General features: G+C 33.3%; 1 protein-coding gene across 1 annotated transcript; it reads left to right on the forward strand.

The window, feature by feature from the left end:
- Positions 1–4,703: 4,703 nt before the first annotated feature.
- LOC143051158 (COMM domain-containing protein 4-like) lies at positions 4,704–17,790 on the forward strand. Its single transcript, XM_076224161.1, has 8 exons — positions 4,704–4,807; positions 6,959–7,030; positions 9,112–9,177; positions 9,630–9,669; positions 10,184–10,303; positions 11,612–11,692; positions 14,162–14,338; positions 17,659–17,790. The coding sequence occupies exons 1-8, from the start codon at positions 4,805–4,807 to the stop codon at positions 17,700–17,702; spliced, it is 603 nt and encodes a 200-aa protein (XP_076080276.1). The 5' UTR covers positions 4,704–4,804; the 3' UTR covers positions 17,703–17,790.
- Positions 17,791–25,000: the final 7,210 nt, after the last annotated feature.

Here is a 25,000-nt window from a genome sequence, read left to right on the forward strand (position 1 = left end):
GCAATAAGTACCTCTTCGTCTGGTACCATTGCCCACGTGGAGAATCTCTTCGTTTGGCCAGCCGGCAATAGTTCATTTTAGAATTTGTGATATACCAGGGTATCCCTTATCCTCTCCTGACTAACTCGTACGGGTCTAGGGCATAAGTGCTATGGGCCATGTTAGAGGCAATACCAACCTCTACCTCTGGTATGATGGTCAATGTGGAGAATCTCTTAGTTTGGCCAGCCGGCAATAGTTCAGTAAGAATTCGTTGTAAACCGGATACCATATCCCCCCTTTGAACCCTCTACTGACAAACTCGTACGGGTCTAGGGTACAAGTGCTATAGGCCATTTTAAAGGCAATAAATACCTCTTCTTCTGGTACCATTGCCCATGTGGAGAATCTCTTCGTTTGGCCAGCCGGCAATAGTTCATTTTAGAATTTGTGATATACCAGGGTACCCCTTATCCTCTCCTGACTAACTCGTACGGGTCTAGGGCATAAGTGCTATGGGCCATGTTAGAGGCAATACCAACCTCTACCTCTGGTATGATGGTCAATGTGGAGAATCTCTTAGTTTGGCCAGCCGGCAATAGTTCAGTAAGAATTCGTTGTAAACCGGATACCATATCCCCCCTTTGAACCCTCTACTGACAAACTCGTACGGGTCTAGGGTACAAGTGCTATAGGCCATTTTAAAGGCAATAAGTACCTCTTCGTGATACCATTGCCCGTGTGGAGAATCTCTTCGTTTGGCCAGCTGGCAATAGTTCATTTGAGAATTTGTGATATACCAGGGTACCCCTTATCCTCTCCTGACTAACTTGTACGGGTCTAGGGCATAAGTGCTATGGGCCATGTTAGAGGCAATACCAACCTCTACCTCTGGTATGATGGTCAATGTGGAGAATCTCATAGTTTTGCCAGCCGGCAATAGTTCTGTAAGAATTCGTTGTAAACCGGATACCATATCCCCCCTTTGAACCCTCTACTGACAAACTCGTACGGGTCTAGGGTACAAGTGCTATAGGCCATTTTAAAGGCAATAAGTACCTCTTCGTCTGGTACCATTGCCCGTGTGGAGAATCTCTTCGTTTGGCCAGCCGGCAATAGTTCATTTTAGAATTTGTGATATACCAGAGTACCCCTTATCCTCTCCTGACTAACTCGCACGGGTCTAGAGCATAAGTGCTATGGGCCATGTTAGAAGCAATACCAACCTCTACCTCTGGTATGATGGTCAATGTGGAGAATCTCTTAGTTTGGCCAGCCGGCAATAGTTCAGTAAGAATTCGTTGTAAACCGGATACCATATCCCCCCTTTGAACCCTCTACTGACAAACTCGTACGGGTCTAGGGTACAAGTGCTATAGGCCATTTTAAAGGCAATAAGTACCTCTTCGTCTGGTACCATTGCCCGTGTGGAGAATCTCTTCGTTTGGCCAGCCGGCAATTGTTCATTTTAGAATTTGTGATATACCAGGGTACCCCTTATCCTCTCCTGACTAACTCGTACGGGTCTAGGGCATAAGTGCTATGGGCCATGTTAGAGGCAATACCAACCTCTACCTCTGGTATAATGGTCAATGTGGAGAATCTCTTAGTTTTGCCAGCCGGCAATAGTTCAGTAAGAATTCGTTGTAAACCGGATACCATATCCCCCCTTTGAACCCTCTACTGACAAACTCGTACGGGTCTAGGGTACAAGTGCTATAGGCCATTTTAAAGGCAATATGTACCTCTTCGTCTGGTACCATTGCCCGTGTGGAGAATCTCTTCGTTTGGCCAGCCGGCAATAGTTCATTTTAGAATTTGTGATATACCAGGGTACCCCTTATCCTCTCCTGACTAACTCGCACGGGTCTAGGGCATAAGTGCTATGGGCCATGTTAGAGGCAATACCAACCTCTACCTCTGGTGTGATGGTCAATGTGGAGAATCTCTTAGTTTGGCCAGCCGGCAATAGTTCAGTAAGAATTCGTTGTAAACCGGATACCATATCCCCCCTTTGAACCCTCTACTGACAAACTCGTACGGGTCTAGGGTATAAGTGATATGGGCCATTTTAAAGGCAATAAGTACCTCTTCGTCTGATACCATTGCCCACGTGGAGAATCTCTTCGTTTGGCCAGCCGGCAAAAGTTCATTTTCGAATTTGTGATATACCAGGGTACCCCCTTATTCTCTCCTGATTAACTCGCACGGGTCTAGGGTATAATTGCTATGGGCCATTTTAGAGGCAATAATATGAATTGTTAATAATGACTCAGATTGGTCTCCGTAATTTTGAAGAATCATATGTCATTGAAATAGTAATTGACAGTTGTTATTTTTCTGTTATTTTTATTTCTGCAATTAACTATGTTTGTATTTTTCTGATATGTTTAAATAGAAAATACTGTCGTAATATTGTATGTTTTAGTTTCATGATTGGACTATATTTGTAGACAACGAACAAATGACCATCAATTCTCTGTCATTCCTAAATTTCTATATTTAATCAATTTTTTAAATTTATTGTAGCTGACATTGATTTAATTATCACAAAATTTTAATAAGAACTGTTCTTTACTTTATTTGTGTGTTGTAATGTCCCGTTTAATTTCTATATTTAATTATATTTTTTTTTAAACTTGTTATTGCTTTAGTTTACATTATTTCTCTAATCACAGAATGTTAAAAGACCATTTCTTTGTTTTATATTTATGGAGGCATTTACATTGTTTTTATTACATTTACAATGTTGTTTAAAGACGCAGACCTTGAAGAAGACCCAAAGTTGATTCAATAAACGCGGACCTCGAAGAAGACACCCATTGACATGCCTATTTGAAGTAATATCAAATATAAATAGGAACGTTATTTAATTATAATTATCGTTCATAGTTTCTAACAACACTTCTTCGAACGCAAGTCATCTCATGAATATTATTGACGGCTCATGAATATTATTGAAGGCTGGCCTCATGAATATTAACGCCGGCTGCTATCGACGGCTAGATCCACACTAGTTATAACTATAGCATGTAATAAAATTTTCCAAATTTTAAGACCAAAAAAATTTGTCCCCAGAGGTAATTTCCCTCCTGTTACCACTGAGTTTTTTCTACCTGTGGAAACGTTTACAAGACCAATAGTTATTTTCCCATTATGTATTGTGAAGAGCATCATTTCCGGAATGCATTAGTGCAAAGAAATAGTTGAAAAGGCGGCCAGGTTTGAACATTCAAGCCCATCCAAGGTAAGAATTTATAGAAAAATACTTATTGGTGTTTTATCCTGTTATAGCCTTTTCTTCCACTTTCTGAGAATATTTTTAAGTGTGCACCACAACATTAAGTGTGTTTTTATATCATCTTTTTAAAAGTTATAGGACACAGGAAATACACTTACATTTAATGTGATAAAAAGGACAAAAACTATCGCGTAATTCCTTTCTGTTACGTTCTGTCATGTTACCTGATAAAAAGTAACAGCATAACCATCATTAGTAACAGGAAGGATGTTCAAGACGCTTTCACTGAGAATCGAAGAGTTAATCTACTATATGTCAACCATTTCATTTAATATAGGTTATCACCACCATATCAAATAAATCCCCAAAATAATATACAGTATATTGAATAAAAAAAATTAGTTTTTTTGCATTTGATAACAGCAGAGAACATTGTGCAATTTAAGTATAGTAGATAGTAACAGAAAGGAATTTATTTTACAATTTTTCATTACCATTTAAAGAAATTTTTTGGGGTTTTTTCTTATTGCCAAAAACTAGACTTTTCAGATATTGTCTCATATATATCTTTCAGGCATGAAGGGATCTTTACGGTATGGGTTAGTCATCTCATTGTCATTTCTAAAAGACGGGTCAGCCAACCTTATTCTGTAAATCCAATCTATATCCTTTTTTTTAATTAACAGCGAATTACAAAAATACCGAAATCATATTATAAAATTTTAACTCTAATTTGACTGTGTTCTATACAGGGACGTATATAAGTCCTTGTAAAGAAAGAAATAAAGAAGAAATATAAGGAATTTACTTTTTTTCATAATGATCCCTGATTAAATTATCAAATCATTCTTATAATATTCCTTTAGTCGTTAAATCTATGTTTGAAAGCTTAAATACGATAATAATTAATGTTTAACTGCATGCATGCAAGTTTTGATGTAAGAGGAAAGGGTTCGGGACCAACTCATTAATATTGTATTTTGCAGGAGACTGGTTTCCGCAAACCCAATTAAGGAAGTACACCACTAATTCATGGTCCCATTGCTTTCTATGTTAAATTCCTCCGTTTCAAGCAGGCACACCTCTTTTATTTTAAGTTCAAATAAAGTGGCAATCATTGCATTTCAAAGCAACACTTTATGGTGTCTTGTACTGAAAAAATCAACATACCTTACATTGCATATAAGAAAGAACTGGTTCCCGGAACTTCAGATGTACCAAAACAGGTACTTCAGATCTGACAAACAGACAAAATGTACCCTCTTTTTAAAATTTGGTGCAGTTTTTTTACTATTCAAAATTAAAAGTCCAAAAGTGTTCTACAATGATCACCAGTCCTTCAGCTTTCATTTGATACCAAAAATACCTAAATATTCTACATATTTTGAAAGTTACACTCATGCGTAGGAACTATTTTGTGTTAAATATGTACTACTTTCTAGTATGTGCTTTCTGGCCGGGCCTGAATTAGTGGTGTTACACCTTAAGGAACAGAAGAAGATACAATTTCTGTTGTTTTCTTTTTTAACTGTTATTTAAACATGCTGTAGTGTTCGTTAATTAGAGATCATACTATATTAAAGAATGGTAAGTAATAAGGGAGGACGCTTGAACACTTTGCGGTTTGAAAATATGTCTGTCATGGACGTAAAATACATCAATAAAAAAGGGGGTGTAACCGTATATTTTTGTGTAGATTTGTACTGTATTGAAGATTAGATAGTTAGTTGTCATACAAGTATCTATATAAATGAAAGATTGACACAAAATAGTTAAAATTGTTAAGAAATAAACAGGTCTTCTTAAAATTGAATATAGGACTAAAAGTCACAGGACAAAAAGTCACAATTCAGTTTTGAGATTATTTTCTTCAAACAAGAAACACTAACTTTTAACTTTTTTTTTGCTTTTTCTTGAAGTATAATATATTGAGCAACCTTGTGATTAAAATTTATTCAATAAATATCAATGATGAACTAATACCGGTGCTTCTGCCTTCAGCTGTTGTCTGCTCTATGGTAGGGTTGTTGTCGCTTTGACACATTCCCCATTTCCTTTCTCAATTTTAATAATTGCTATGAAAACACAAAGCGCCTTTTTACCACAGAACACCACAGAATACCACATAATTACACAATATACAAGAAAACTACTGAAACATACAACAGATGTTACAGAACAGTACTTTATAAAATGCAAATCTAATGATACTATAAGTTATATGGTTCGCTACTGACCCCATACGGATTCATAGAGGGTTAGTAAAATCCCTCCGGCCTCACCCCCTATGAATTTTATTCACCCTCTATGGATCCGTAGGGGGTTAGTAGTTAACCGTATAACGAATTTATCGGACGCTGGACTTTTTCTGCGGCGTTTTGTTGAAAATAAACAATGAAACAGAACAACATTATTATATGACGTCGCCATTAACGCGTCATGAACCCCATATGGTCTCATAGGGGGTCACCACTTGACGGCGTTTAACCAATTACAACGTGATAATTCATCTGTGGTCCTATAAATAATTATATTATTTCTTTAATTCAGGTTACACTAATGATGGTTGACTAGATAAGATAAAAGATAAACACTATCATAATTTTTTGTTATTTGTCATATATTTTATTACATTTGGAGATTTTTTGAGACACTGAACTAATGCATTGTAATAATTGAAATTTATCATGTCTAAAATAATAAAAATTAAAAAATAGTTTTTCAAGAGCAAAAAATATTTACCGCAGGGTTTTTACAGTCACTGATCAATCTTTGAAAATTGAATATATTGAACTGATGATCAGTGATAGATTAAAAGTGTAAATATCTCTTTTCAATATATATTTTCCAGATATTAACACATGATTAAGAAATCTGTGAGTTTATTTAGTGGTACCCAACACTTTCACTAAAATTAATTTGGCTTGTTTAATATTCATAGAATTTTGTCAAAGTAAATAAACAAAAATATAAAAATTTCAAAAATTTTGAACCAACCGTTTTGTCAGAAAAATTACACTGGAAATTCTAGCAGTTTGACAAACACCAATTTTTATCATTGAGAAGCTTAAATTTCCTTTTACAACACAATGTAATTAAAACATTGAGCTGACTATACAGAGTTATATCTCCCTGTAGTGTTAGGTACCACTTTAAATATGTTGTTTAACAATTAAAACCTATATAAAAAATAAAACATGATATTCTACAAAAAACTGACAGATTTCACCAGCAAATATTACGCTACAACAAATTTTACTGCAAATGTAGCAAGTAACAATAGTTAACTCCTCCTATTGCAAACTCGTACCTTTTCAATTTATGCCACCTAAATTCAACTATTACGTGAACCATTGCCAACTAATTTGCATTCAGACGACAGTCCTCTAATCCGAAACAGAAAGTCCTTTTAGGAAAAGAGCAATAAAAATGATAACTTTATGTAAAACATGTACTCAAAAACTCGTAAAGGAAGTTGAAAGGTTAAAGTGAAAAGTTTTTCAACATGTTCAAATGTTACTTAATTTGCTGGATGAAATAGCTCATACATTTAACATTTCATATTTTCATGATTTTAATATCTAAATCTAATGTTTTTACTATTGAAGTCTTTAAAGAAACAAAAATGAGAATCAAAACAATTATTTCTGAAAAAAAACCTGTTGTATATGAACATGTATATAATGCCCTCACTTATTTAATGTTTGATTGACTGTCTTTTGTTTTATATTTTTTTAGAGATTTAGGTTTTGTGGTGATCTTGACTGCCCTGATTGGGTTCTAGCAGAAATTAGTACATTATCAAAAGTGGTAGGTAGAAAAATGATGTGTTATACGACTGCAAAAATTGAAAATGGGCGTCGTCGTTGTCGGTGTCATCGTCGTCCGCGTCTGAAGACATTTGGTTTTCCCACTTTTACTTTAGTAAAATTAAATTGAAATTTACATGTATGAAATTTAAACACAAGGTTTATGACCATAAAAGGAAGGTTGGGATTGATTTGGGTGTTTTGGTCTCAAAGAATTAGGGGCCAAAAGGGTCCAAAATTAAACTTTATTTGATTTCATCAAAAAATGAATTATTGGGGTTCTTTGATATGCCAAATCTAACCATGTATTCAGATTCTTAATTTTTGGTCCTGTTTTCAAATTGGTCTTCATTAAGGTCCAAAGGGTCCAAAATTAAAGTTAGCTTGATTAAAAAAAAAAATGAATTCTTGGGGTTCTTTGATATGCTGAATCTAAACATGTACTTAGATTTTTGATAATGGGCCCAAGTTTTCAAGTTGGTCCAAATCAGGGTCCAGAATTGTTATATTAAGAAATTTTCAATTGCACAGTATTCCGCAATAGCAATAAATCTTCAATTGCACAGTATTATTCAATAGCAAGAAATTTTCAATTGCATAGTATTGGGCAATAGTAAGAAATCTTCAATTGCACAGTATTGTGCAATAGCAAGAAATCTTCAATTGCACAGTATTGCGCAATAGCAAGAAATATCTAATTGCACAGTATTGTCCCGTTTTCAAATTGGTCTACATTAAGGTCCAAAGGGTAAAAAATTAAACATTGTTTGATTTCAACAAAAATTGAATATATGGGGTTCTTCAATATGCAGAATCTAACCATGTATTTAGATTTTTAATATTTGGGCTTGGTTATCAAATTGGTCCACATTGAGGTCTAGAGGGTCTAAAATTGAAGATTATTTGATTTCTTCAAAAATTGAATTCATGGGGTTCTATGATATGATGAATCTAACCATGTATTTAGATTTTGGATATTGGACCATGATAGGTAAATGTCCAATTTATAAAATTTTTAAGTTTTTAAGTTTAAGTTCTTAGAACACATTTATTCTGTGTCAGAAACCTATGTTGTGTAAACTATTTAATCACAATCCAAATTCAGAGCTGTATCAAGCTTAAATGTTGTGTCCATACTTGCCCCAACTGTTCAGGGTTCGACCTCTGCAGTCGTATAAAGCTGCGCCCTGCAGAGCATCTGGTTTAATATATATTGATGTACATTGTACATGCTACATACTGAATGAATAATTCCAGATAACTAATTGTTTCTAGTTTCTTAACTTTTGCAATGATCTTCATTCAGAGGCAGATTAAGGAGGGTACTGGCTGCCCAGGCCTCTTGTGTGGGAAACATTTGGTTGATAATGTAGGGAATCACTGAGATATGACTGGTGGGAACCACCTCTCATGCAGTATGCAGTCAGTGGGCCCGCTTACAAAAAATTCTTGATCCCCCACTGTCTAAGATTATTTTGCATACCAGTATAACACTTTGCTAGTGAAAGGGTTTTTTCTCTGTTTGGTAGAAAAGGAATGATGAGGTCATGAATGTTAATCAATTATCATAAAGGGTTTTCAAAGTCAAAGATGGTTCTTATGCTCATATCTAGAGAGCTATAACTTTTAGTCGCATTTATTTCTTACATATTTATGAACCAGCAATATTTTTATTATGGTTGAAAACAATAATTTCTAGCCATGAATCAGGGTTATACATGTATGTCATTTATTGATGTGGTTCATAAGTGTTTCTCTTTTTTCAATTAGATTAGACCATTGGTTTTCCCATTTTGAATGATTTAATTTTTACACTAGTGATTTTTGGGACCCTTTATAGCTTGATCTACGGTGTGAGTCAGGGCTCTGTGTTAAATCTTCTATCTATGAGCATTTACCCAATTTTTACTCTATCTCTATCATTGTTTTGTCAATTATGGTTTGAAATTTTTAACTGTATTGGAACAATATAAAATTTCATTTAATTTTAAGGAAAAAAAAAAAAGTTTTGCAATGGAATATGTCATACTGTAAGTTAACATGAGGACATTCTCTATATTTCATCATTTTTATATTTTACAGACTTCAGTGAAGATCAAATTACTCTGCATACAAGTCATCAAAGATCTACTGGACGTTGGAATAGATGTAAGATGTTATATTACTTCATTTACATATCCTCATCAGACTTGGCTGAAACAGTTGTATAATCATGATAATTAAGTTTAATTCTTTTTAGGCATTTTCAGATACAAAATCTGTTAGTCTCCCTGAATTTTGCGATACATGTACATTATGTATAGACTGAAAAATAACATTGTCCAAACAGTACACAAAAGTTTTTTTCACTAAAAAATAACCATGCTTGTGTTGGGTGATTAATTGCCAATAAGTGAATTATGAAATAAAATGGTGTGATGTGTGCTTAGTTTATTGTTTTTTTTTATCACACTGTATTTTTCACTTTTTAAATTTGTATGAACATGATCAATGTGAAGGAATTTAAAAGTCAAATAAGAGTTGTCCCTCTTTTCGTAGGGTAATGTTAGAAATTATTAGTTTAGGATGTGTATTGATCCAGATTTTATTTTTATTTTCAGTATGACAAGGTCTACAAACTAACTGCTGATGCTAAATTTGGTAAGGTTATATATAAGGCCGTGGTCAAACAATTATCTGGTTCTTATATGTAAATAATCTGCTGCTTTTTGATAATGAAAGATAACTGTCTTCTAGAATCTTCCCACAGGGAGGCAATCAGCTAAACTTGTTATTTTAAAATCCTAATGAGATTAATTTTGAAATTCCACTCAAACAAGTTGCTTAGGATATTATGATTTTGATTTGTCAATCTTGGTCTTGTCATTGTGACTGCTCTGAATCAAAATAACAATATCATAAAACTGTTTAGTTACCGAGGACATAACATAAATTTGTACATATCCACAATTAATTTTTATCAGTTGTATTTTTCAGAAATATGAGTCTTTCGACTTTATGAATCGGTGAGATTTTGTTCACCCATTGTCAACATGGGGGATAGGATAAGTGAGCGTATTCAAAACGGTTCTTTAATAAATAATGGCAGCTGTCATACTTTATTTATTACTAACATTTTCCCAATAATTGTTAGATATAAACATTTCTTTTGCAGAGACTGGAGATGTAAAAGCCAGTGTCGCTGTATTGTCATTTATATTGTGCTCTGCTGCCAAGTATAATGTAGATGGAGAATCTTTAAGTAATGAACTACAGCAGCTAGGTTTGCCAAAAGGTAATGTATTAGGTTTTTTTGCCCCTGCCATAGCGGAGGGGGCAATAAGTATTAACCTTGTTTGTCAGTCCTGTCTTTCCGTCCCAAACATCCACAAAATTGGTTTCCTTTCTCAAACTTTAGTTTGCCTCAACTAAATTTTATAACACTTATACACAATGCATATTACCACAAAATATAGATCAGGTTTGAAATTAGGTGTCGTCACTGTAACTGTTCATGAGTTATGTTCCTTTATGAAAATAAAAAATGTTTACTTTTTGGTTTTCACTCTCTAAATTTGGTTAGCCTCATCCAAATGTTATAATTCTTATACACAAAACACAGATTAAGTTAGAAATTGGGTGGCGTCACTTTTCCTTTTTTTTTAGTTTTGCCCCTTTATAAATGGAAAAATTGCTTAATCTGTTGTTTTGGTTCTCTAACCTTAGTTTGCCTCTACCAAATTTTATGAAACTCTTACACAATACTTATGGCTTATGATCACAAAATAGCCTTAACTAAGTTAATCCTGCATCTCTATGTGGATGTTGGCTCATGCATATTTTCAAGCAGGGGGATTTGTGGCCAATAGCCATGATAGACACATTCTCCATTTATTTTTGTAAACATTTAATACCAGTTTTGATGCACATTACTTAATCTTCCTAAATATTTAGAGTCAAATTATGGTAAATTCAACATTTTTTTTTAATATTTTGAAAAGTGTTTTTTTTCTTCCATAAACATATGTTATTAGTTTAAATGCATATGACACATGTTTTTCTTCAATCAGCGTATATCATACATGTGAACCACAATCTGATTAAAAGTCACATTTTATATTTTGATCCAATTTTTACCGCCAGTTTACATGAAATCTTAATTTAAAATTCATGTAGTTTTGTTGATAGATCCACATCATAATAAAACATTAGACCGTTAGTTTTCCCGTTTGAATGGTTTTACACTAGTAATTTTGGGGCCCTTTATAGCTTGTTGTTCGGTGTGAGCCAAGGCTCCGTGTTGAAGGCCGTACTTTAACCTATAATGGTTTACTTTTTAAATTGTTATTTGTATGGACAGTTGTCTCATTGGCACTCACACCACATCTTCCTATATCTACATAGATGTATTTATTTTGCAGTTGATCATACCAGTATATATTTGTATTATTTTAATTTCATTAAAGTCAGAGTCAAAACAAATTTTCCTATAAGCAGGCTTTTGAACTACTGATACCACTTAGACCCTATGAGGCACCCATATTTTATCTTGAACTATAAAAGTTTGAGATTTCTAAAATATACTAAAATTTGTTATTTTCAGAACATGCTACAGCACTAACAAAATCCTACAGTGACAGTTTAGAAAAGTTACAGGCTCAACTGAGAAAACATAGTCTTAGATGTAAGTAGTAAAAGTTCTACACTGTGTTTAAATATACCATTGAACCTTCATTATCTTGATTGACAGGGTTCACCCTTGATATTTCAGGGTAGGGTTCCTCCACCCTTGAATGTTAACACAACACTTGATTTCCTCAGCATGATTTGGACAATATTTCTTAATCAGTGTACTTTTTGGGGAAGACGGCTTCAAGCCGTCAATCCCCAATGGGGTTGACCAGAGTGACATTCCCTCACATCATTCATTTTGTTTTTATAGTGTGGAAAACCCCCCAACAAATCTTACTGAGAATGATGAGATGGGGAGATACAAATGAACAAATTGACTTTAAACACTTTTTTACACATTTCCCTTCTGTTTCTCTTGTAATTATCGTATATTGAGCTCTCCTTTACACTATTTACGTTTCTTTTACAATCCGGAAAAATCAGTATGACGAGATATTCTAAATATATCCAACCTACATTATATTTTATAGTGACGTCATTGTTTGAATGCCACACTACGCATTATCAGGGATATCCTTCACTGGTTATTTAAATCATTCTCAAAGATTGTGCACCTATTAAAAAATAGTATTTGTTAAATTTAAACATAATGATGTTTGCTGTAGATGATTCAAACATCAACATGCAATACTTTTTAATTTTACAAATGTTGCATTTTGTAGTTTAAACCTATTTATTCATGAAATTTTACAAATATTTCAAAATGTAGGATTTGGAAACAAGCTTCCCACAGTTTACATCAATCATATTGTTATTTTTATTAGTACCTGTATCCCTGTGATGAGAGATGTAACTGGGAACTTTATCAATGGAAATTTAAAACTGAATAGATTTTTCAGTCCTAACTTTCTTAAGAAAAAAAATAAAAATCTTAAGAGTACTGTCACAAAAAATGGAAAATGGCCCTGACTGCAGTTCAGTCGTACACTATTAAGATTTCAAAAATAATTGTAGTTGTTGTTAAATGACAGAATTCAATTAGTTGAATTTTAGATAATTAACTATCAACTTTAATTGAATATTTAGATTTAGAAGATGCAGATCTCTTCCATTGGTCTAAATTGAATCCTAAACTATAGAAATGAAATTACATTAAACAACAATTGATTCCAATAGTGACAACCTTCCACATGTTCTAGCTGTTCTTTTTTTTCATTCTTTATATGAAGACTATCAAAAGATAATCCCCCCCCCAAAATGAAATAGAAACAAGGGCGGTCTTTCCCCTCAGAGCTATTCAGCTCTTTAATTAATCTCTTTGATTTATTTATTGTGTGATAGACAACTGCAGCATACCACAAGGAATCATCTTTAGGTATCCTACCATATGACTATCAAATACACATGTAGGCTTTGGTTCACTTTACTTTTTCTAAGAATTAATGTGTGAAGGTAAAGACACAAACATATGCACGCATCTGTAATCAATAGTACTTGTATTTTTACATGTTAATAAATGAGATATCAAAAATACTTTAAGACCATTCAAACTCTTATCTGACAACACCATGGCAAAATGAAAAAGACAAATAACAGTATACAAGTCATAACATAGAAAACTTCAGATTGAGAAACACCAATACATGCCGTAGTACTTTTAGTGCCCTAAAGTTGTTAACACACTAGTCCTTTAGTTTCCTGATAGATATCTCTGACATTAGCAATCATACCACACCACTTTAAAACAAAACATTGGAATAGGATCCAAGTTAAAGAATACTAGTCCAGTACATATACCGGGGGTCTCACTGGGGGGTTCCGATCCCGGATCCTGCTTACTGTTTTGTCAGATTCCTGTATCCCGCTTACACTATGTCCGTAAGCAATTCTCATTTTTTTGTCATTTCCCAGGTCCCGCTAGACCTTATTTCCCATTTTCACAACACGATAGTTTGACTTTCACGTGTCACGCTTACAAAAAAATCGGCAATCCAGTGTCACGCTTAGACCCCAATGAGACCCACTATACCTACAAATAAATTTGATTAAGTCCTTCAATTAGTCTACCATCTTTAAATAAAATATTGTACAGAGATACAAATTATATAAATATAAGAATAAGAGATGTGGTATGATTGCCAATAAGACAACTAACCACTGAAGTTCAAATGAAGTGGATGTAACCAATTATAGGCTACGGTATGGCCTTCAATGATGAGAAAAACCAATACTGTAGGGTGGGGTGTGAAAGGCCCTGACATGGGAAATATGAAACAATAAAATTGAGAAAACAAATTTATCATGTTAGTAAAAGAACAGTTTACCAAAAAAAAAATATGACAAACATTAACTAACATCAACCACTGAAATACAGGATCCTGACTTGGGAAAGGCACGTTCAATGTGGTGGGGTTAAACATGTTTGTGAGTGCTCACCCCTCTTCCTTACCTGGAATATTAGTGTAAGAGCACAACATAAGAAAAACAGACTTAACATTAACTTACTTGAATTTTGTTTCAGTGTCACAGTTAGACTCTGTTGAATGGAGAGTAGACTACATATTAAGTTCTAGTCACTTGAAGAGTATAGATGAACCCTGTGTACAACTGAGGTTAAAGGTTAGGGATCCCAATACAGATAATGTCAAACCAGTCACTTTTACTGTTACAGCTGATAAATTCAGAATTTTATTAAATGGTAAGTTACACTTTTATGTGGTACTCTTCATGTTCCTGTATTCACATATATTTTTTTTAAAAGATGGACAATGCAATGAGACAACTTGTCACAAGAAACCAAATGACACAGCAAGAAACAACTATAGGTCACCATTTAGCCATCAACAATGAGCATAGCCCATACCGCATAGTGAGCTATAAAAGGCCCTGAAATGACAATTCTAAAACAATTCTACGAGAAAACTAACACCCTAATTTATGTAAAAAATAATGAACGAAACAATATGGAACATAGCAACAAACAACAACCACTGAACAACAGGCTCCTGACTTGGGCAGGCACATTCATAGAGAAGCGTTTTTATACGACCGCAAAAAATTAAAAAAAAATTTGTCGTATATTGGTATCACGTTGGCGTCGTCTGCGTCGTCTGAATACTTTTAGTTTTTCCATTCTAACTTTAGTAAAAGTGAATGGAAATCTATGAAATTTTAACACAAGGTTTATGACCACAAAATGAAGGCTGGGATTGATTTTGGGAGTTTTGGTCCCAACATTTTAGGAATTAGGGGCCAAAAAAGGGCCAAATAAGCATTTTCTTGGTTTTCGCACTATAACTTTAGTTTAAGTAAATTGAAATCTATGAAATTTTGAAACAAGGTCTATGACCACAAAAGGAAGGTTGGGATTGATTTTCGGAGTTTTGGTTCCAATAGTTTAGGAATTAGTGGCCAAAAAAGGGCCCAAATAAGCATTATTCTTGGTTTTCACACAATAACTTTAGTATAAGTAAATAGAAATCAATGAAATTCAAACACAAGGTTTATGACCACAAAAGAAAGGTTAGGATTGATTTTGGGAGTTAAGGTCCAAACAGTTTAGGAATTAGGGGCCAAAAAGGGGCCCAAATAAGCATTTTTCTTGGTGTTTGCACCATAACTTTAGTATAACTGAATAGAAATCTATGAAATTTAAACACAAGGTTTATAACCATTAAAGGAAGGTTGGGATTGATTTTGGGAGTTTTGGTCCCAACAGTTTAGGAATAAGGGGCCCATAGGGTCCAAAATTATACTTTGTTTGGTTTCATCAAAAATTGAATAATTGAGGTTCTTTGATATGCCGAATCTAACTGTGTATGTAGATTCTTAATTTTTGGTCCCGTTTTCAAATTGGTCTACATTAAGGTCCAAAGGGTCCAAAATAAAACTTAGTTTGATTTTAACAAAAATTGAATCCTTGGGGTTCTTTGATATGCTGAATCTAACAATGTACTTAGATTTTTATTATTGGCCCAGTTTCCATGTTGGTCCAAATCAGGGTCCAAAATTAAACTTTGTTTGATTTCATCAAAAATTGAATAATTGGGATTCTTTGGTATGCCAAATCCAAAAGTTAAAGTTAAAGTCCAAAGGGTCCAAAATTAAACTAAGTTTGATTTTTACAAAAATTGAATTCTTGGGCTTCTTTGATATGCTGAAACTAAACATGTACTTAGATTTTTGATTATGGGCCCAGTTTTCAAGTTGGTCTAAATCAGGATCCAAAATTATTATATTAAGTATTGTGCAATAGCAAGAAATTTTCAACTGCACAGTATTCAGCAATAGCAAGAAATCTTCAATTGCACAGTATTGTGCAATAGCAAGAAATTTTCAATTGCACAGTATTGCGCAAAAGCAAGAAATATCTAATTGCACAATATTGTGCAATAGCAAGAAATTTTCAATTGGAGTTATCTATCTTTGTCCAGAATAGTAGTTGAATCAACTTAAATCATTGTTTTATACAATATACAATGTATATTCACTTTTACTACCAAGTGATAAATTAAAACTAATCTTTACCATTCAGTGATAACAAGCACTTTTTTATGCCCCATTTAGGAGCATTATGTTTTCTGGTCTGTGCGTCCGTCCGTCTGTTCGTTCGTCCGTCCGTCCGTCCGTCTGTCCCGCTTCAGGTTAAAGTTTTTGGTCGAGGTAGTTTTTGATGAAGTTGAAGTCTAATCAACTTGAAACTTAGTATATATGTTCTGTATGATATGATCTTTCTAATTTTAATTCCAATTTAGAGATTTAACCCCATTTTCATGGTCCACTGAACATAGAAAATGATAGTGCGGATGGGGCATCCGTGTACTGGGGACACATTCTTGTTACATTTTAATATGTATTTAAATGAGTAGTTATTGTTGCAAACTCCATTAGAAATTTGATTTGAGATCAGTTTTGGAATAAGGGAAAGGGGGGGGGTTTTTTTTTCATTTCAGATTTCATAAATAAAAAGAAAATTTCTTCAAACATTTTTTTGAGAGGATTAATATTCAACAGGATAGTGAATTGCTCAAAGGCAAAAAAATTTTATAAGTTCATTAGACCACATTCTTTCTGTGTCAGAAACCTATGCTGTGTCAACCATTTAATCACACTCCAAATTTAGAGCTGAATCCAGCTTGAAAGTTGTGTCCATACTTGCCCCAATCGTTCAGGGTTCAACCTCTGCGATCGTATAAAGCTACGCCCTGGGGAGCATCTGGTTTGCCTCCTAAAACCGAATTCTAATATCTATTGAATCAAATAAAAAAAAAGACAATGCATGTAAGTGGAATATTTTTTTTATTTTTATGCCCCACCTACAATAGTAGAGGGGCATTTTGTTTTCTGTTCTATGTGTCCATTTGTTCATCTTTCCATCAGTCTGTCCCGCTTCAGGTTAAAATATTTGGTCAAGGTAGTTTTTGGAGAAGTTGAAGTCTTATCAACTTTAATTTACTACACATGTGTCTTATGATATGATCTTTCTAATTTTAATGCTGAATTAGAGTTTATAACCCAATTTCACGGTCCACTGAACATGGAAAATGATGCGAGTGAGGCATATGTGTACTTTGGTCACATTCTTGTTAAAATTTACTTCTACCATAAAACTAAATCAAATTACTAGTTTTTAAAGACATGTAATCCATATGATGTATCAAAAAGTAACACAGAAAAAAGGTTTGTGCCAAATATAATGATAGTAGCATGATTATAACAGCTTTTCACACACAAGCCTTTAATATTTGGCTAATTTAAGTCTAATGTCCGCCATATTGGATTTTACTGGAAGTGAGACATTTTTTGAAATGCATCTCTATCTGAAATTAAAGAGTAATGGTTGTGGAAGGTTTATGCCAAATTTAATGCTTGTAGCAGGCTGTGCACAATTCCTCTTAAAATTCTTGTAGCTGCTGAACATTTTAACAAATAATTATAGTTTTATATATTGAAAAGGATTATTTAGTTTATCTGTGTTGTGAGGATAACTTATGCATGATTATTATATTTTTTTATCAGAGTTGAAGCAGGCAGATTCTTTAATGGAGAACTTATCAAGCTGACAAAGACAAAGATATGTTTCAAATTAATACTCTGAACTTATTAAATGAATACATTGTTTGATTTTGTATGTACAGTTTAAATAAATTACTGTGTGTCCAAATAAACTGATTTTTTTTTATTTGAAATGTATGATTATGTATGCTTTTGTAATTAATTTTGTACAGGTATAAAATTCATACCAAGCACAAACTTTGTGAATTCAATATAGAATCATCATAAATACCAGGATTAAGATTTAAATTTTGTATGCCACCATTTTGAAGTTCTGTAATTTTTATGTCATTTTAATAATTATTTCATTTATTACTGTAAATTCAGAAATTATTGTGTGCATTAATTATTGCTATTTTGTCATTTAAGATTAAAATGCAATTTAAATTTTTGCAATATTGAGAAAATTCCTGTTTAATTCATTTAAAATTAATGCGATTTTAACCCTGTTCCATTTTTCGCAATAATAAAAACATCACAATAACTTCTGAATTTACAGTATATAATGATTAATAGTATTCAGGTGATCCTATGAATCAGAATTGTTCTAATTTCATTAAATAGATTAAACTATGTAATGATTTCTTTGTATCTTATTTGTCATATTTTGCCTTTTAAAATCACATTCCTTAATATGGATTTATATCCTTATGAAATGTTTAAGTAGTATATGTGCATGATGCATGCTACTATTATTGTTAATCAAACAATTGTAATGATAATTTTTTTTATCTAAGTATATTTCAGAGATAAAAATATTTTAAATGATTTTTTTGTTATTTCTAGTTCTAACGTGTAATCAATGTTTAAGTTAACCTATGACTGATCATTACTTATCTATAGTGGGGGATAATCTTGATTTTATTTTCTATATCCGAAAGAGCAAGATTTGACAACTGATAAATTTGGATGTGGTTGCTTGCATGAAAATAGTGAATTTTGTAAAGTTGGAAAAAAAGTGTGATTTTTCATAGCAGTTAATGGAAAAGTTGACACAAATGTTATAATCAAAGTTAATCAGAAATGTTCGATATTGTATAATTGCGATATCTATGATGTGCAATTTGTTGTCAAGCCTGCGACTTTTGTCACAGACAGCTGCTTGACTTATGGATAGTGATCCTGCAGCTTCGGCGTTAATTCACATCTTAAAAGCTTTATATTTTAGAAGGTGGAAGATCTCGATGCTTCATACTTTGTATATAGATACCTTATGTTATCAAGTTTCCGTCTGTCACATGTTCACAGCCTTGACCTCATTTTCATTGTTCAGTGACTACTTGAAAATAAATTTAAGATTTTTTGTATTGATAATTTCTCTCTTATTGTGAGTAATAGGATAACTATATTTGGTATGTGCGTACCTTGCAAGGTCCTCATGGCCGTCATAGTTTTCAATAGACCTTGTCCTTTTTTCATTGATCAGTGAACAAGGTTAATTTTAGTGGTCAAGTCCATATCTCAGTGACTATGAGCAATAGGTCTAGTATATTTGGTGTAATGAAGGATTTTAAGGTGTACATGTCCAACTGGAAAGTGTCATCTGACCTTGACTTCATTTTTCATGGTTCAGTGGTATAGTTAAGCTTTTGTGTTTTGGTCTAGTCTTCTTATATTGTATGCAATAGGACTACTATATTTGGTGTATTGAATGATTGTAATGTGAACATGTCCAATTGGCAGGTGTCATCTGACCTTGACCTCATTTTCATGGTTCAGTGATCAATATATTTTTATGAGTTCAGAATATTTTTTTCATCAAAATTGATATGATGTCATTGTCAGTATCCGTGTACTGAAGACACATTTGGTTTCCAGACAATAACTTAAGTTAAAGTGAACGGATCGCTATGAAATTTTACTGGAAGGTTCAATACCACAAAAGAAGGTTGTAATTTATTTTTGGGGTTATGGTACCAACAATTTAGAAATTACGGGTTAAAAAGGGTCCAAAACAGGCATTTTCTTCTTTTCAGACAATCTCTCTGAAATTGTAATGCAAGGTACCATACCACAAATGGAATGAAGACAATGAGTTTGGGGGTGAATGCCCCAAATTTCAGGAATTCAGGGTCAAAAACAAGCGTTTTTTCTAGTTCAAGACAGTAACTTATGTTTAAGTGTATGGATCTCTCTGAAATTGTACTGCAAGGTTCCATATTGTATATAGGGAAAACTGGGATTGAGTTTAGGGGTAATTACTTAAAGAGGGATGACTGCATACAGCGCTTACAGTGCTTTGATTTATTTCATAATTTTTGGTGTTTTTTTCTTAAAATTTTCCATTTTACACTGATTCTGTCTGATTTATATATATAAACAAAAAATACTGATATGGCAGGAAATACACACCAAACATGTTCTGTAAATTATATGACGTATAGTACAATAGCAGAAAATCTTCAATTCCATAGTATTGCGCCAAAGCACACTATTGAACTCTTCAATTGCACAGTATTGCTCAATAGCACAATTACAAGAAATTTCGAATGGAATTAATATTGTTTTGTGCAATTGCAAAACATCTTTAATTGAATAGCATTGTGCAAAAGCAAGAAATCATCAATTACACAGTATTGTACAATAGCAAGAAATTTTCAATTGAACAGTATTGTGCAATAGCAAGAAATATCCTATTGCGAAGTAGCAGAATACTGGGAAATAGCAAGAAATAGAAATCACCAATCACATAGTATTGCGCAATAGCAAGAAATATCCAATTGATCAGTATTGTGCAAAATCTTCAATTGAAAATCAATAAAAAAATGTCAACCCATTACAAATTTTTAAGATCTTTCACCACATTTATTTTGTGTCAGAAACCTGTATTATGTCAAAACTTTGATAACAATTCAAATGCAGACAGTAACAAGCTTGAATAGTGTGTCCAACCTTGCCAAACTGTTCAGGGTTCGACCTCTATAGTCTTATCAGGCTGCGCTCATCAAAGTATTTTATTGAGTTTTGGTATTTTTTTCTACATGTAATACTATATGCAATAGGTCAACTATATTTGGTGTACGGAAATAACTTATGATGTACATGTCAGTCTGAGAGGTTAAATTTTATCTTGACATTTTTTTCACGATTCATAGCTCAGTGTTATTTTTTTGTGTTTTGGTCTGTTTTTCTTAACCTATTAGCAATTGGTCATTATATTTGTTGTATTGAAGGAATGTAAGCTGTACATGGCTGCCTTGCAAGGTTCATTTGACCTTGATCTCATTTTCATGGTTCATTTTCAATGTTTATTTTGTTGGTTAGGAATGTTTTTTAGAAGCTATAAGCAATAGGTCAATTATATTTAGTGTATTGAATGATTGTAAGGTGTACATGTATTTCTGGTTTGGTTTATATGACGTTGACCTCGTTTTCTTGGATCATGTTAATTTCATTTAGATTATTTACCAGGTTTGTAATACCATGAACAACACGACAGGTGCTACGTGTGGAGCAGGATCTGCTTGCCCTTCCGGAACAACTGAGATAAATCCCAGATTTTGGTGGGGTTCGTGTTGCTTATTCTTTAGTTTTCTATGTTGTGTTTTGTGAATTATTATTAATCTGTTTGTCTTTTTCTTCTTTTTAACAATGACGTCGTCAGTTTAATTTCGCTCTATGAGTTAGACTGTCCCTCGGGTATCGTTTCGAACCTCTTTTTCAAGAAAACATATAAATATAAATGACGAAAGGCTAAAATTGTTTATGTAATGACAATCCAGCTTATAGGTTGCATTTCTGTAAATATTGGCAATGCAATCTTCCATAGCAACTCCTTTTACGGCTCAAACTGTACTACTTTTACTATGAAGTTTTGAAAAAAAAATCTTATCCTAGAATTGAAAGTTCATTTGCACCACAAATTTTTTATATGGCTGTACGGCATATTTTCAACGTTTATATGCCCTGAACTTCTCAGAGTTTAAACTAACGCTAATTTTCTTAACTACCCCTACCTCGAATGAAAGGTTACCACAGATCTCAATGTAAACAATATGCACATGTAAATGTACTGGTAACATTCCCAAGTTATGTCTCTGTGAGATGAAAAACAGAGAGCATAACTGGGAACGAGTATGTAAACAAAATTATTTTTCTATGATTATTCAAGATCTCCCCAAAAGAGGCGTGTTTTGAGAAACAGCTGTATTTACAAAGTGCAACCTAAAACCATGATAACTCCCATAAGACCTCTTTTTGAAGAAAAACAACTAAAATGAAAGCCAACTGTTTTAGAATCGTCATCTAGTAGTTAGATGTTCTGAGTGCAGTTTAAAGTTTTATTGATCTTTTTGGAACAGTTTTTGTCTTATATCTGAAAACATACATCTTTTTGACCAAATTTACTTTACGAGTAGTTTCGAAAAAAAAACATGCACTCCTTAGGGGTCAGTTTATTCCAGTTAATTTGTAATTTTGTAGATCTTGGATTAAAAGGTATGTGTGTTATAACAGTTTCTGGTTTTTTTTTTTAATAAGTTAAAATAGTTTAATTCAAATAGTCTTATTAAATAAAATACATTTGCTCAGTATAATGAAAGATAAATCTTTGAACAAGGTACAGACGACAAACGTTAAGCGACCAGATAAACTCATTCTGGCCTCGGCATGTTCTTGAATGTAAATATTGTCAAATGAGATTGTTCCTGTGTATTGAAACTTTGTTCAACCTCATGTAAATAAGAATCTCATTCAAACTTGAAATCCTTCTTATACATTTCTTTAAATGCAGAGAACGTTGAATTAACAAATTGGTTTGCCTGGTCATATAAAAATTGACAAATAGAGATAAGTCTCATTATGAACCATTTCCACTTAGAGTTGTGCACAGCTAAAAATCTTTCAACATCTATGCAAATGACTGTTGACTGATTGCATAGGTTCTGGACTATATTAGATCGGATGTCTCCCGGTTTAGTCACTAAACAAGAACGTAAAGAGGAAGAACACAACCATTCCAGTTCTCTTTTGAAGAATTCGTCAAAAACCCTGATTTCATGCCCTGTATCTGATTCGCATCTGTTTACCATCTGTGTGCGTGAATTTCGCCATAAAGACAACACGCATTCTCTCAAAAATACAACGAAAGGATCCGGATTGGGCGGTATCGGTCTGGAATCTAGGCTTACTTGTTTGGAAGATTTGTTTAAACTAGAGGCCATGTCGTCAACCAGTATTCGAAACTCCCCGCTTGAGTTTAATTGGAAAACTCTGTCTTTTGTCATATTTTGAAAAGCCTTTGAGAAAATGATTTCTAACAGTATACATTCTCTCTGCACCAAGTTTTTGGTGCGCGTATTCTGTAATTGAGTAAGTATGTTTGAGCGAAGAGAAAATATGTATGATCGAGCCTCTTCAATGCTTTTCGGAAATTGCTCTTCGAGTGTTTCTACTGTTTTTATAAATACCGAATTAAGCACCGATATGACATGGTAACAAGATAGGTCTTCGGAAAATGAATTTTCGTTCTGCAAATTCCAAACTAATGCATAGATTTTAAATTGTTCTTCAATAATAGACGAGAATGGATCAATATCAGTGCTAAATTTCATTAATTGAAAATCAAATCCTAGCGTTGCTATTAGTAAAGCCGTGCCCAAATCAATTTGATCACCAGTCTCTTTTAGAGTTTTTTCACACCAGTTGGACAATTCATCGACAAATGCTTGATGAAGTTGTAGCTCATTGTATTTCTTGTATACAGATTTACATATATGCAAAGCACGGAAGAAATAACGTTCGATCATTTGAATCTGAAACTGCAAATCTTGGGAAGCGGAAGACTTCACTGTTTTTTGGGTAATGGCGATGAAAAAGTCTTCAACAGAGTAATCGCCATGACCATGATGACGATATGACCTTTGCAGTTTTTCGAAGTCGAAGCCAAGTTTTGCAAGACACCTGGCAATAAAAATACATTGTTTGTTATCATTGAAATAATCCCCATGTTGCTTAATAATGATCCCTATTTCTGTAGTGATTTGTTCGTTCACTTGCCTCTTCCAATGTTTTTTCTGCATCTTTGTAAGATATATCAGTGTAAACAGGCTTCATCGCATTGGTCATGAAATGAATTAGGGCCTCAAAAATGTTTTCCCTACAGCTGAACAATGGCGATGTAAACCATTTCACAATATCTTCATGTTCATTCAATGCTGAATCGCTTAAAAGTTCGAGCAATATTTTTAGGCAGACTTTGTGTTTTAAATGAAGCTCATTACTTTGAGACACAGCATTTTGAAAGAACGGAACAAATTTACCAACTGACCAATATTCCTTAAATCTGTTATTTAAAGATGCACATAGTGTCAATTTTTCAATGACTTGAACATTATAATATAACAATGGGCAGTTTCCTGACTTGGTACAGGACATTTTTATAAGAAAAAAATGGTGGACTGAACCTGGTTATGTGGCATGCCAAACCTTCCGCTTTTATGACAACGTTAAATATAACATTAAAATGTCAACATTGCATTATAGGACTACAATACAAATAAATAGAAAAACATGTAAGACAGAGAAACACACGAATAATAGGTAACACAAAAGGTACCAGATGTAAAATTTAATACGCCAGACGCGCGTTTCGTCCACACAAGACTAACCAGTGACGCTCCGATTGAAAACACCCTCTGATTAAACCTATTTAACAGAACAAAGTATAAACAAATGATAAAAAAAATATAGAAATATCTTTTTTATATACATGTATTTGTATATTTTTTTTAAATCGATTCTTGAAATTATTTTATTTTGTAAATATTCAAATGATCCTTACATTAAAGTATGGATGCCTTCACTTATGTCCTGTTTCATTCGTCAACAGTCAAATCATATGTTTCTAATCGTTTCATTTCTTCTTGGCCCTTTGAATCTTTCAAAAAAATAAACCGTAAACAGTAGATACTATTCAAGCTGTCTTTAGTAGTCTGGGTTTTTTTTGTGTGTATCATTCAGTAAAAACCAGTAAAACAAAATTAAGAATATGTAAAAAAAAGTTACCGAAACCAACAAAGTTAAATAAAGTTAAATAGTCCAAGCCCAAGCTATACCAGCAATAAGAAGCATGTTTATAGAATATAGAGGTTTGTTTCATTTCACTGAAGTAGCCAATATGCCTTGCCCACACACTGAAGTAGTCAGTATTTTTGGTAGCTTTGCATCCATCTGGCATAATGTTAAAGGGATGCAGAGTAAGATGTTTTGTGATCCTTAACACAGTGCATGTGAAACATGAGTCAGTGTGTGTAATAAAAGGTATGCAGCAACTGCTATGTGGGTTAAATCCTCAACATAAGGGAAA

This window comes from Mytilus galloprovincialis, chromosome 11, assembly GCF_965363235.1.
Source record: "Mytilus galloprovincialis chromosome 11, xbMytGall1.hap1.1, whole genome shotgun sequence".
NCBI lineage: Eukaryota > Metazoa > Mollusca > Bivalvia > Mytilida > Mytilidae > Mytilus > Mytilus galloprovincialis.

Excerpts from the sequence above, each read along its gene's own strand:
- LOC143051158 (XM_076224161.1), top strand. Across the intron at positions 10,304-11,611 it reads GCAGCTAGGTTTGCCAAAAG|AACATGCTACAGCACTAACA; the intron begins GTAATGTATTAG and ends TGTTATTTTCAG. Across the intron at positions 14,339-17,658 it reads ATTCAGAATTTTATTAAATG|AGTTGAAGCAGGCAGATTCT; the intron begins GTAAGTTACACT and ends TTTTTTTATCAG.